The sequence below is a fragment of the Suncus etruscus genome, chromosome 19, assembly GCF_024139225.1.
Source record: "Suncus etruscus isolate mSunEtr1 chromosome 19, mSunEtr1.pri.cur, whole genome shotgun sequence".
Lineage (NCBI taxonomy): Eukaryota > Metazoa > Chordata > Mammalia > Eulipotyphla > Soricidae > Suncus > Suncus etruscus.
Genome location: NC_064866.1, coordinates 5,556,352 through 5,570,751, shown reverse-complemented (window position 1 = coordinate 5,570,751; position 14,400 = coordinate 5,556,352). Strand labels below are relative to the sequence as shown.

Genomic DNA, 14,400 nt, shown 5'->3' with positions numbered 1-14,400 from the left:
GACTCCAATGGGTTCAGGGGTTACTCCAGTGGTAAACAAGGAATCAGGCAAACCCGTGGTGCCCACGTGAAAAACATAAGATAAGAATAAGCATGCAGAAACAACATGTTTATGAATAACATGTTAAAGAATAAGCACCAAATCCCTTGCTTTTCTTCCTAAAACAAGAGGTAGGAAATGTGATTATCTTAAATAATAACCTCAGAAGGGACTTGTAGATTATACCATAATAAAACTGTATGAGAATATAATAATACTATTTTTGTATATATATAATGTATATGGTTATTTATATATTACTGCATATCTTGCACAGGATCAAGCCCAACGCCTTACTCACATGATTTACCACTATCAACATCCCTAGTCATGGGTTATTCTTGTTTGACACTAAACATTCCTTTAACATAAATTTGAAGTAAAGAAACTAACACCATTTAGCACCTGATGTCTGGTTCTGCACTCAGGAATTACTCCCAACATGTTTTCTCTGATTCTGCTTCAGTGCTTCTGGGGCAGAGTGGAGTGGGAGTCATAAAACTGCTGCTAAAATGAATGCAGGTGACTTGGCATTTCCTATGTCAACTGGTCCCTTGGTCCCTTCATCAATACTATTTTGGCTATTATTTTCATTGTTCTTGGTTGACACTGTGTTATCCCATGCAGGGTCTCTAAGATGTCCTTCCCTGAGATCGGCATCCTGGTATGAACATCCTCCTTAAGTCATTATCCATGATGACCTGAGCTGGTCATCTTGAGAGTTCCTGCCAACAGCAGCATCACTGCCAAGCTTGTGAATAAATCTCCTTAAAATGGAACCTCTAGGGGTTGGAGTAATGACACAGAAGTAAGGCTTTGCCTTGCACGCAGCCAATCCAGGACAGACCTTGGTTCAATTCCCAGCATCCCAAATGGTCCCTTGAAGCAGGAGCGATTTTTGAGCACATAACCAGCAGTGACCCCTGAGCATCACCAAGTGTGGCCCAAAAACCAAATCCCCCCCCAAAAGAAAAAAAAAAGTGGAGCCTCTAGATCCAGTGGGCTTTCAAATGACTTCAGTCCCACCTGACCTTTTGACTACAATCTTAAGAAAACACTGAGCTGATCCTACATGTAAGCTACCTTTGACATACTAATCCACAGAAACTGTGAGTTATTTGATGCCTATTTGCCTACTATGCTCCAGGAAGTCAAGTGTCAAATGGGAAAGACCCTGAGAAAACACACACATAATGATAGAAATAAGCAGAGGTAAAATCTGTGATAGATGTACTATGAATCGCAGAAAAAAAATTTGCTTAGCTTGGAGAAAGAAAGGCTGTCTTCTGCAGAAAGTGACAGCTCAGGATAAATGTCGAAGAGTTCTACAGATCGGAGTAAGAGTCAATCTGTGAACCCTTCACTTGCAAAGATCTAAAACAAAAATTATGGCAGGTACAATGATTTGCAAACATTCTTGCTCTAATCATACAGAAATTGCACAAGCAGACATTGGAATACTGATTTTCTAGTGAGGGTCTCAAAACCCCTTAGGAGGTTTAAGGGGTGAATTGATAGCACAGAGGTGTGGTGTTTGCCTTGCACGTGGCTGACCCAGGACGGACCTGGGTTCGATCCCCAGCATCCCATATGGTCCCCCGAAGCAGGAGTGATTTCTGAGTGCATAACCAGAAGTGACCCCTGAGCATCACTATGTGTGGCCCAAAACCCAAAAACAAACAAACAAAAAAGGCTTAGTTTTAATTAACCCAAGTACCATAGCTAAAGACAGTCTTAGATCTAAGTAAAAGGTAATAAAGCTACCCCATTCCCTCTCCATCATTCCTCATTGAAGAGGAGATTCTAGTTAGAATTCTCTTAATTTCCCTCTATTCAACCTTTGTTTTCAGTCACTCTCATTTGCAAATGGGTTTCCATTGGATTCCATTCATTTCAAGTCACCACATCAGTGACTATTAACATTTCACTCCACCACACTAGCTCTCTCTCCTCTGAGAGTCAAAACATCAATTCACTGTCCAGTGTTTCTCTGTTACTCTTTCCCAGTCTAAGTGCCAAACATTATTTTCTACTCTATTTATTCTTCAGATAATGGTTTCATAAAGTGGAGAGTGAGGAGGGTTAAAATCAAGAAAAAGAGTGCTCCCACCACTCTGCTATCCAATCTGGGTCGCCACTACATTTTCATTCTCATTCTCATTCTCTCTCTCTCTCTCTCTCTCTCTCTCTCTCTCTCTCTCTCTCTCTCTCTCTCTCTCTCTCTCTCTCTCTCTCTCTCTCTCTTTGTGTTTTGAGGTCACACCTGGTGGCCCAGTATTTACTCACTCTTTCTTCTCTCCTCTCTCTCTGTTTTGGTTACTCCTTCCTCTGCATTCAGAACCCAGGTCCAGGCATGCAAGGCAAATGCCCTCCTACTGTTTTTTCACTCTGGTCCCTGCCAGATTGATTTCTTGTGGGGCTGTGGAATCAGGATGGAGGGAAGAGTTGCTTTTTTTTTTGGTTTTGATTTTTGTTTTTGGGTCACACCCGGCAGCACTCAGGGGTTCCTCCAGGCTCTACGCTCAGAAATCACTCCTGGCAGGCTTGGGGGACCATATGGGATGCTGGGATTCAAACCACTGTCCTTTTGCATGCAAGGCAAAAGCCCTACCTCCAATGCCTTCTCTCTGGCCCCGGGAGGAGTTGCTTACATTAGTAAAGGAAAGTCAGTTCATACCTTCACAAAGGCATTTCAGGTTCATTACCTTTCCCTCACAGAAAAGAATTTGAAGAGGAGGAAAAAAAACACTGAAGCAAGATAGATTTTGCTGAATGAATTTTACTTAGAAAGATATGAGGGGAGAGGAGAGGAAGAGCTACTAAAGAATGGGAAAAGTTGGGGCCGGAGAGATAGCATGGAGGTAAGGCGTTTGCCTTGCATGCAGAAGGTCAGTAGTTTGAATCCCAAGATCCCATTTGGTACCCAAGCCTGCCAGGAGCAATTTCTGAGATAGAGTCAGGAGTAACCCCTGAGCACTGCCAGTTGTGACTCAAAAAAGAAAAAAAAAAAGAATGGGGAAAAATGAGCGAATATAAAGATAAGCAAGCAAATCTATTTCCAAGAGAGAAAATGGATTTGAAGAATAAGCCCAGAAAAACTTTCTAGAGAAAATTCCTCAAAAAAACATTTTTTTCCCTTGGAGTTTTGTATACAGATTGCATTTTCTTCTACACAAGAAAATGAGGATGGGTGTTGTCACAGCAAAACCTTGCACTATTGATCTTTTCTTAATCTCATCTCTAGCACAGTTGATGGTCTTTTCCTAATGTCTACATGCTTCTCTTTAGCTTCTCCTTTTCTGAGAGGTCATCCTCTATGTGTGGGGGCCTTGGAATTCCCCACCAGACTGGTAATCTGTTTTTCCACTCCAAAGAGCTCAGGTATTATAGTCACAAAGGTCTTCATGTCTTTGGGCTCCTTCAAGGTAAATTCTTCATAAATTTTTACTAATTTATTAAAGTAGTTTACCAGGGCCCCCTTATGTATCTGCCTGCACAAGCTAAAGTCTTTTTAACACCACTTAACTTTTTTGTTTTGTTTTGTTTTATTTGTTTGTTTTTGTTTTCTGAGCCACACCCAGTGTTGCTCAGGGGTTACTCTTGGCTATGCACTCAGAAATTGCTCCTGGCTTGGGGAACCGTATTGGATGCTGGGGGATTGAACCAAAGTCCATCCTAGGTTAGCGCATGCAAGGCAAACGCCCTACCATTGCATCACCACTCTGGCCTCAACACCACTTAACTTTTAAAAAAAGTTGTGTTCTTTAGTTTTACTTCATTTTCTTCCATTTTCCTGAACCTACTACAATTTTGTTTCCACCTCTGTAACAATGCAAAAACTGCTCTTTCACGTCATTTATTTATTTATTTATTTATTTATTTATTTATTTATTTATTTATTTTGGTTTTTGGGCCACACCCGGCGGTGCTCAGGGGTTACTCCTGGCTGTCTGCTCAGAAATCGCTCCTGGCAGGCACGGGGGGACCATATGGGACACCGGTATTCGAACCAACCACCTTTGGTCCTGGATCTGCTGCTTGCAAGGCAAACGCCGCTGTGCTATCTCTCCGGGCCCTCACGTCATTTATTATTCTTTTTCTCCCTGAAATTCTATTCTCTTCTTTGACAATACATACTGGTAGTTGTCCTTCACCTCCAATCACATTAAGTCAGATGAATTTGTTGGATCTCCTTTCTAAATCTTTTTTTTTTTCTTTTGGATTTGGTTTTTGGGTTACACCCTGAAGTACTCAGAGATTACTCTTGGCTCTGTGCTCAGAAATCGCTCCTGCAGGTTCAGGGGACCATATGGGATGCCGGGAATCAAACCACCATTTGTCCTGGATCAGCTGCGGGCAGTGCAAGGCAAACGCCCTACCACTGTGCTATCTCTCCAGCTCTTCCTTTCTAAATCTTAAAAAAGCCATTGTGAAATATCTTAATACCCACGAGATACTGGGTATTAATACTGGGTATTAAATTAGTAGTCAAGTTTAGATGAAGCCTAAGGCACTAAGCCATGAATGACATGATTAGTACCAATCTTAAATCAGGTAGTTTATTACCAAAAGGAAATTATTTGCCCCTTTTCTTCCAACATACATCAGCTAGGCAATACAGCAATAGGTAAAGACAACTTTAGGAACATCAGATCCCTGATTCATTTTAGGGGGTAGAGTAGGCTATCCCCAGCTGTATTCAGATTTCAGGGCTTACTCTTGGTTGTGCTCAGAGCTCAATAATTCCAGATACTTAAAGGAATGGAGGTATGCCCCCAGTATGAATTTCTGGAAGGAATGAAACCAAAACAGAAAAGAAGCTATCTCACTCTGCCCAGGACAGGTTTATAACCAGCCTGAGGCTCCAATTTAGGAAGTAAAACTCACTCCAAATCCAAATACCTCTTCTAAGGATATACTTCAAAAGACCAGATAAGGAAGATCTAATTTAGTTGGTAGTTACTTTTGGGGGCCACATCTGGCAGGCACTCAGGGGTTACTCCAGGCTCTGTATTCAGAAATCACTCCAGGCAGGTTCAGGGGGCCTGGGATCAAATCCAGGTAGTTCATGTGCTAGACAACAGCCCAACCCACTGTGCCCTAAGGATAAGGCAGATCTTGAATGACAAAATTCTTCTTCCTTTAAAATGACTATCACAACAGAGCACACCCACTCGACACTTCCATCCCAACTCTGGATAAGTAGTGTATTTTTTCACTTCATCAGACTCTCTGACGAAGCCTAAATTCTCTTGAGCACTTTAAAAAAAAAAATCTCTTTTTGGATAAAAATTTTCATTGAAACTAGACTGAGGTCAGGACTGACTTTCCCAGCAAAACAAAACAAAACAAATTTTTGTCCCATGGATCACAGAAAACATGGGTAATAGGACGACTTCTCATTCCTAAAAAATCAAGTGGATCTCAGGTGTGGCCAAGAGAGGAATAGGAATGGTTACCCTCAGTCCTAACCTCCCACTGTTCACTTCTCCATTAACAGAGGCATGTCAAAAAGGAGAGGAATGTACTCGGCTAAGGCAGCTTCATGGTCCCCTTTGAGTGTCTCCCACTGGCAATACCTATATATAATTTTTTTGCAAATAGACATGTCAATGAAAATTTTTAATTTATTTATTGAATATATCAAGAAAACAATAGCTAATAATAAAATATTAAATACTATCTAAAAGATAGTACAGGATGTAAGGCATTTGCCTCGCATGCAGTCCACCTGGAGTCGAACCTTATGTCCCATACTGTCCTCTGAGCACAGAGCCAGGAGTAGCCCCTGAGCACAGCTGGGTATGGCCCAGAAATCAAAAATAAAACAGAACTCCCACAAAAAAAAAAAAAAACACCTGTAATATAAATAATAGGAATGCAGTCTGTTTTTCAAAGGAAGTATTTTGAATGACAGTCGAAACCATTCAAAGCAAAAATGAGGATAATCTGGTTGCTATTCTATAGCAGAAATATTTCTAAGTTATGTCAATGGGCCAGGTCAAACTTCAGAAAGATATGAAGTGCTTGTTTTTATGGTGAGTTGGTAGCATCAACTTTGTATTGATGCTAAATTAAAAATATTCTTTAATTTAAAATTTTTTCTTATTAAAATCAATTAAAATGGTTTCAGTCTAAGTATTATTAAATTGAGCAATTTGAGAAATATAAATCTAGGGCGATAGTTTTTAATCTAATACTAAAAAGCTTACAAGACAGATGCATCATCTTTAGCAGATTTTCTTTCACCAACTACTAAAATTATTTTTTCCATTTGTGATTGTCCATTCCAATGATACTGAGTAATGCTAAGTTAACATCTTTAAAGATAATACTATGTATGAAGCATTCGAATATAAAAATGAGTGAACATGTGTTTAAGATTTTATTTAACTTGCAAGGAAACTCGTAAGATGGTAAAGTGATAAGAATCAGACAAAATGTTATTAGAGGTGCAAAAAGTCAATACTTCCATTAAACTATTGAGAGGACAGGCTTTACACAGACAAATCTGGTAAACACTGACATTATTTGTGGTCTTCCATATTAATAATAGTTCTCATCAAATCTGATAATGCAAAAGGTATCATGGAAATGGAATCTAGACTATGCATTTCCCTAAAGCATATATTTTCCCCTATAATATACAATAATCCATGGGGCCGGAGAAATAGCATGGAGGTAAGGTATTTGCCTTGCATGCAGAAGGACGGTGGTTCAAATCCCAGCATCCCACATGGTCCCCCGAGTCTGCCAGGAGCGATTCCTGAGTGTAGACCCAGGAGTAACCCCTGAGCGCTGCCGGGTGTGACCCAAAAACCAATATATATACAATAATCCACATCTAGTAGTAACCCACCCACCTAAAATACAACTCTCCTTTTATTCTATTCTATTTTTTCATTTTGGCACCACACCTAGCAGTGTTCAGCTCTACACTGAGGAATTAATTACTCCTGGTCAATTTGGGGGATCAAATAGGATGCCAGGAATAAAACCTGTAATGGCAATATGCTGTATTATCTTTCTAGTCTTAAAATCTACCCTTCTAAAATTGAGTAGGACTTACTGAAAGTGTGTTGCAACCATTCCACCCCTTCTCATTCATCTAACCCACAGCCAAGTTACTTTAAAATATCTATACTTGGGCCAGAGCGGTAGTACTAGAGGTAAGGCATCTACCTTGCCAGCGCTAGCCTAGGACAGACCACAGTTTGAACCCCCAGCGTCCCTTATGGTCCCCCAAGTCAGGGGCAATTTCTGAGCGCATAGCCAGGAGTACCCTTGAGCGTCAACAGGTGTGGCGCCCCCCCCAAAAAAAAACCACAATAAAATATCTATACTGGTGCAACTATCTACAGGCTTATATATAACCATGTTCTACTACTGTAACTGCCTTGTGCAGAACAGACTGGTGCAAATATCTTAAAAACTCAAGAGCCAGGACAGCTTAAAAGTTAAGGGGCAGGAGTGGCATGCTTGCATACTTGCAGCAGCTCCAGATTTGATCCACTTCTTGCCGATTTGATCCAGGTCCCCTGAGCCTTGCCTGGAGTGATTTCTGAATGCAGAGCCTGGAGTAATCCTTGAGTAACTGCCAGGTGTGGCCCTAAAACTAACTAACTTACTAAATAAGATCTTCCTTATCTGGCCTTCTAAAATATATATCCTTAGAGGGATTTGGATTTGGATTTGGATTGAGTTTTACTTCTTGCCTCAGCACTGCTGAATGTGCTGGATATCCACCTCCTGTGAGCCCCTTCTAAGGGAAAATTAAAAACAAAGCAAAACAAAAAAAAACTCAAGTCTAGGAAAATCAAATAATAGAGACCAGCATTTTTCTTTTTTTTTTTTTTTTTTTTTTTTGGTTTTTGGGCCACACCCTGTGACTCTCAGGGGTTACTCCTGGCTATGCGCTCAGAAGTTGCTCCTGGCTTCTTGGGGGACCATATGGGACACCGGGGGATCGAACCGCGGTCCGTCCTAGGCTAGCGCAGGCAAGGCAGGCACCTTACCTCCAGCGCCACCGCCCGCCCCCGAGACCAGCATTTTTCAACCACTGTGTCGCGACACACTAGTACGCCGTGAGATATTGTCTGGTGTGCAGTGAGAAAAATTCCAATTTCATCCCTAACATATGGCTTCGGCTCACAGAGACCAATCATCATCAAATACTTTATTATGAAATAATAAATAATTATAAAATAATAACTAAATAATTATAAAGTAATTTCTTTGCATTTATATGATTTCTATTCCAGAAAGTTACTTTCTTGATAGTCAAGATAGGCACAGAGTTACATTTTTTGAAATATTTTCTAATAATTGTGGTGTACCTCGTGATTTTTATTTTTTCATGAAAAAAGTGTGCCTTGGCACCAAAAATGATTAAAAAAAAACCAGGGAATTATAGATCACAAAAGCCAAAATAGAGAATCCTGCCTGGCTTGCAGATCTCTTGTCTAGTAAAGAGAGAAAACTTGTGCATAGCAATCTATTCATTTCGATTTTTCCCTAAACACTGTGCAAACATAAACCCACCCACAAATGCAATCAATCAATCAATCAATCAATCAATCAGTCGGGTATTGCTTTGATTATAAAATATCAAATCTAATATCCAAGTGTTGGGGAGGGGAGCAGGCATGAGGCTTAGGGAAGTCAGTCAGGCCTGGTCACTTCCCCACACCACACCCCAACAGGAAGAAAAAAGGAAAGAGGGAAGGAAGAAAGGAAACACAAAGCCACACCAAAATGTCATGCAGGCCCCTGAGGAACTTGCAGACTGTGCAGGCAGACAATCAGGCAAGACGGACAGATGGACAGACAGACACACTTAGCCTCCTGTGCTCCGAACCCACAGAAAAAACACCCAGTGTCATGCATGCCCCAGGGACTTGCGGACCAGGCAGACAGACAGATGGACAGACAGATGAACAGACAGACAAAGACCAAGACAGACAAATGTACAGACAGACAAACTCAGCCTCCTGGGCTCAGAACCCACAGAAAAACCACCCAAATGTCATGCAGGCCCAAGGGACTTGGGAACTAGGCAGACAGACAAACAAATGTCAGGCAAAGACAGATGGTCAGACAGACAAACTCAGCAACCTGGGCTCAGAACCCACAGAACCCACCCAATGTCATGCAGACAGACAAACAGACAGACAGACAAACACAAAGACAGACAAGACAGACACAGACAGACAAGACAGATAGACAGACAAGACAGACAGACAAGACAGAGAGATATGACAGACAAGACAGACATAGACAAGATAGCCAATTCAGAGAGACACAGACAGACAAGACAGACATAGAAAAGACAGACAGACAAGACAGAAAGACAGACAAGTCAGAGAGACACAGACAAGACAGACAGATAGACAGACAGGACAAACAGACAAGACAAGACAGACAGCCAAGGCTGACAGACAAGACAGAAAGACAAAAAAGACAGACAAACTCAGCCTCCTGGGTTCAGAACCCACAGCAAAACCACCCAAATGTCATACAGGCCCAAGGGACTTGGGGACCAGGCAGACAGACAGACAGACAGACAGAGAGACAAGATAGACAGACAAGACAGACAGCCAAGACTGACAGACAAGACAGACCAAGGCAGGCAAGACAGAAAGACAGAGAGACAAGACAGACACAGACAGACAAGACAGACATACAAGACAGACAGACAGGAGAGACACACAAACTCAGCCTCCTGGGCTCAGAATGCACAGAAAAACCACCCAAATGTCATGCACGCACAAGAGACTTGGGGACCAGGCAGACAGGCAGATGGACAAAACAGACAGTTAAGACAGACAGATAGCCAAGACAGATGGACAAGACGGACAAACAAAAATACAGACAGACGACAGAGAAGACAGCCAGACACACTCAGCCTCCTGGGCTCAGAACCCCCAGAAAAAGCCACCCATATGTCACGCAGGCCCAAGGGACTTGGGGACAAGGCAGACAGACAGACCAGACAGAGACCAGACAGACAGACAGATAGACAGACAGACAAACAGGCAGGCAGGCAGGCAGGCAGGCACACTCAGCCTCTTGGGCTCAGAACCCAGAGAAAACCCAAAAACCACCCAATGTCATGCAGGCCCAAGGAATTTGGGGGCCAAGCAGACAGACAGACAGACACTCAGTCCCACCTCTCACAACTCTCCTGAGGTCCCATCCAGGCGGGTTCGGTTCGATTCCTGGGAGAAAGCGACCAAGTAGCAGAGCAGGCCTCGCCCTGGGCCGGAGAAGCAAAGAAGCAGCAGCAGAAGCAGCAGCAGCAGCACCAGGAGTGACCGGCTGCCAGGACTTCCAAGGCTCCAGAAGAGCTACTTCCGCCCGGACTTTGTCCACCAATCAGAAGCCGGCGTTTGCCCGATGCTGACGTCATTTCCAGCTATAGGGGCCAAGGAATTGACGGATAGGCGGAAGTGAACCCTGAGTTGACCCGGAAAGGGCGGGCTCTTGCGAGAAGCCTCATGGAGGCCTAGGTAAGTGTGCTTGCAAGGTTCTGGCTGGGATGCTTTCTGGCCTCTTGCAATCTCTGGGGTTCGGGCTAGGGTTTTCTTCCCATGCCAGATGCAAACTAAAAAGGGTGAATATGAGGCTGATCTCTAAGGGGGATAAGAATCTGGGTGGATTTTTGGATTTAAAGGTTTTCTGGCAATGTTCCTGGGTCAGGCAGGCATGGATGGGAGTTGCATGCAGAACCCTTAGGGCAGTGTTTTTCAACTTTTTTTGTGCCAGTGCACACTTTTTTCCATGAAAAATAATCACGAGGCACACCACCATGAGAAAATGTTAAAAAATAATTAACTCTGTGCCTCTATTGACTATATTATAAAGTAAATTATATTACTATTTATATTTATATTTATTTATATATTCCTACTCTGGAATAGGAATCAAATAAACACAAAGACATTATTTGATGATTACTTTATTATTATATATTATATTATACTCGTTCATATTTCTGTTCACTTACTCAGTGTGAAAACTGGGCCTTTTTGGTCTTATTTGTGAGCCAAAGCTGCACGTTAGGGATGAAATTGGAATTTTTTCCCATGGCACACTAGACAATATCTCTTGGCACACTATTGTGCTGAGGCACAGTGGTTGAAAACGCTGTCTTAGAGATGCTCTGGGTTATTTGTGCACCTGGGGCATTCTCCTTGTCCTCTCTTGACATTTTAGGATCTCAGGATCCACAATCACAACTCATATTCTGTAGTATTGATGCTGTTTGCATTTGAGGGGGGGACTGACTGACTGTGCTTTGAGTTAAACCTACAGGGATGATAGAGAGAGGATTGAGGCAAGGTCAGAAAAGATGGGCAACTCTTTGCAAAAGATTCGGAGACATTCCTGAAACCCAAGTAAACCATTTTGAGTTGTATTGGAAGATAATCTATTTACTTTGGTTTGTTTTGATCTGGGGCCTATACCCAGTGATGCTCAAGAGTTACTCCTGGCTCTCCACTCAGGAGCCATTCCTGGCAGTACATGGGGTGCCAGGGATCAAACCTGGTTGGCCACATGCAAGGCTAGTGCCTTACCTGCTATAGCATGGAAGATAGTTTTAAGTATAAGACAAAAGAGAAGAGGCAAAAAGTAGTGTAGCTTAGTTATTAATAACCAAAGACTTAAAGTAAACTGGATTGGATTCTGATTTGGCACTTACTTGCCTCAATAGCCAGCAGTTCACATATCTGCCTGGCTTCCTTTTCTGTAAAATGAGGGTGAAAATAACTCTTATCTCAGTGAAGAATATATGACGTTCTACAATCTGATAGCTGCCTTTCCATTTGCATTATTTACTATATGATTAAATCACTGTCATGTTTACCTCACTATCTACATTTAATGCTGAAAGGTTACCTTAATAGCATTCTGTCTTGATTCTACTGATTTTTTTTTCTTTTGCTGATGAACCAAAAAATTACAAGATTTAGAATCTACCTCTTGGAAAGATTGTATCTTAGTTTCAGAGAACAATAAGGATTTGAGAAGCAAAACACTTCAAGTTTTTTGTTTGTTTTTGGTTTGGGGCCACACCTTGCTGTCTCAGGAGTTACTCCTGGCTCTGTGCTCAGAAATCACTCTTGGCAGTCTCGGGGACCATATGGGTTCAAATTCGGGTTGGCAAAGCAATGCAAGACAAACACACTACCCTCGGTGCTATCACTCCTGCTCCCTAGATTGAGTTTAGATTTGCATCAGTCTTCCCATTTTTCTGTGACAAGTAGAGTTGGCTGTCAGAGTTTGAAAAATTAAGGACAGACACCTCTATGTACTAGAATGATAATTTTCAAATTGAGGAACTATATAAATTAGTGCATGTCAGTAGCAAGAGTGGGATTACTTGGGAACTTATTGGTAATGGAAAATCCTGGCTCCATCTCCTTCTCAGTGAGCTACAGGAAAATGAAGCAGAGCTGCTTCCTTGCAGACTGTTTCTATATTTACCCAGCTGAGTAGGGTGCATAGTGGACTTTGAGAACCACTGTCTACTGTAAAGTATGTATGTTAAGCTTGGGAAGTTTGTTTGATTCAGTGCCAAAGTGTCAGTATCTCTCGAATGGTGTCAATACTTATATGTTGGATCAGTAATGCATAAAAAACAATATCCAAGTGCTTTATGTCAGCTATTTGAATAGAGTAAATAAAGGTAAGTTTTGTCATGGTATAAACCATGGATGCTTGTTAACCCAGTAGATCCCAGGTATTGGAATACTGAGGTTTTTTTTTTGTTTGTTTGTTTGTTTGTTTGTTTGCACATGCAGTTGCCTCTACTTGGATATCAGACAGGACAACATGGGACTCACCAAGCAATACCTCCGCTTTGTTGCCAGCGCAGTATTTGGGCTTATTGGCAGCCAAAAAGGCAATATTGTCTTTGTGACGCTTCGTGGTGAAAAGGGACGCTATGTGGCGGTGCCTGCTTGCGAACATGTTTTCATCTGGGATTTAAGGAAAGGAGAGAAGGTGAGCCGCATTCAGCTAACTTGAAGTTGATAATGAGGTTCTGAGGATGAAGAAGCAGAAGTGGGAGGACTCTGATCTTATGCACAGATAATAATTTGTGTGCCCCTAGATGAGAAAGTTGGGTTCTTTAAATTATTTTACAATAAGTTCTGAAAACCACAGCCATGGACTGACTTATCTCTAAGGTATCTTTTTCTCTTTAAAAACAGAATAGTGTTTTGGTTTTTTTGTTTTGTTTTTGGGTCCCACCCAGCGGCTCTTAGTGGTTACTTTTGGCTCTGCACTCAGAAATAGCTCCTGGCAGACTTGGGGGACTATATGGGATGCCAGAATTCGAACCCCCAGTCTGTCTTGGGTTGACTGTGTGCAAGGCAAATGCACTACCGCTGTGCTAGCTCTCCAGCCTCCACAAAATAGCTTTTATTAAAACTTATTTAGAAAGATGTGAAGGGAGAGAAAAAGAGAGAGATACATGTTTGAGAGAGAACAAAGACTTCTCCAGAGTGGAAATAGGCAAATAAACAAACAGGAAAACAAGAGTGATACATGTTCAGAAGAGCAAACCTGTCTTGCTATTCATATTGATACTATTTATTTGTATTCATTATTATCGACATGTTTGCTTCTCTCTGCTTAATTAGTTCTCTGTATTTTTTTTTCAAATAGGGTGAATGTATTTCCATTTACAACCTGTTATAAAATATTAGGCATTTGGGGAAAGTACAGAGATTAAGGTGTTTGTCTTGTATGCAGCTAACTTCCATTTTATACCTGAGACTACATGTGGTCCCCCAAACACCAATGAGGTGATCCCCGAGAACAGATTTAGGAGTGAGTCCTGAATCCTGCCAGGTGTGGCCAAAGAACAACGATATTAGTACTTTGTGTCACTCTAAATCCCTTAACTAATCCACTTCTCTTAAACCAAATAAAAAGCCTTTTGATATTGTTTACTCAACTATGTGATTCTTGAAGGAGGTTAATACTTGGCTATTTATTGCCATTCATGGTTTAACAGCACTTTGATACAGTTTGAGCTGATCTTATAAAGTGCAGCACATTAATATTAGTATATGCTTTATAAGCAGTTAAAAGCAATGTGTATGATATGATAAGCAATCAGCGATTATTAGTACTGCTTGGGAAGTATTTCATGTTTTAGGTTAATGTAAAACTTGGGGAGAAAATCATTTTAACTTTTTGTGAATGTTTTGTTGCTTAGTACAAGTAACAGTTTCTATATTAAAGAAGTTGACATGGATTATGGGGTTTTGTGATGAATTGGTAGCAGAGAGATTTAAATTATTGGTGTTTTAAATTTACTGTGCCCAATTATTCCCAATCTTTTCCCTTGAT

General features: G+C 41.4%; 2 protein-coding genes across 2 annotated transcripts in view; one reads left to right on the top strand and one right to left on the bottom strand.

The window, feature by feature from the left end:
* The window catches only part of GDAP2 (ganglioside induced differentiation associated protein 2), a 70,182-nt gene extending 59,853 nt beyond the window's left edge, over nt 1-10,329 (bottom strand). Inside the window, exon 1 of the mRNA XM_049765926.1 lies at nt 10,209-10,329. The gene's annotated coding sequence lies outside the window, so the exon portion shown is untranslated. The remainder of the gene's footprint in view (nt 1-10,208) is intronic.
* A 209-nt stretch (nt 10,330-10,538) lies between these two features.
* The window catches only part of WDR3 (WD repeat domain 3), a 42,454-nt gene continuing 38,592 nt past the window's right edge, over nt 10,539-14,400 (top strand). The window contains exons 1-2 of the mRNA XM_049765904.1: nt 10,539-10,547; nt 12,843-13,044. Coding sequence (XP_049621861.1) covers nt 12,874-13,044 — 171 coding nt within the window. The 5' untranslated portion in view covers nt 10,539-10,547; nt 12,843-12,873. The remainder of the gene's footprint in view (nt 10,548-12,842; nt 13,045-14,400) is intronic.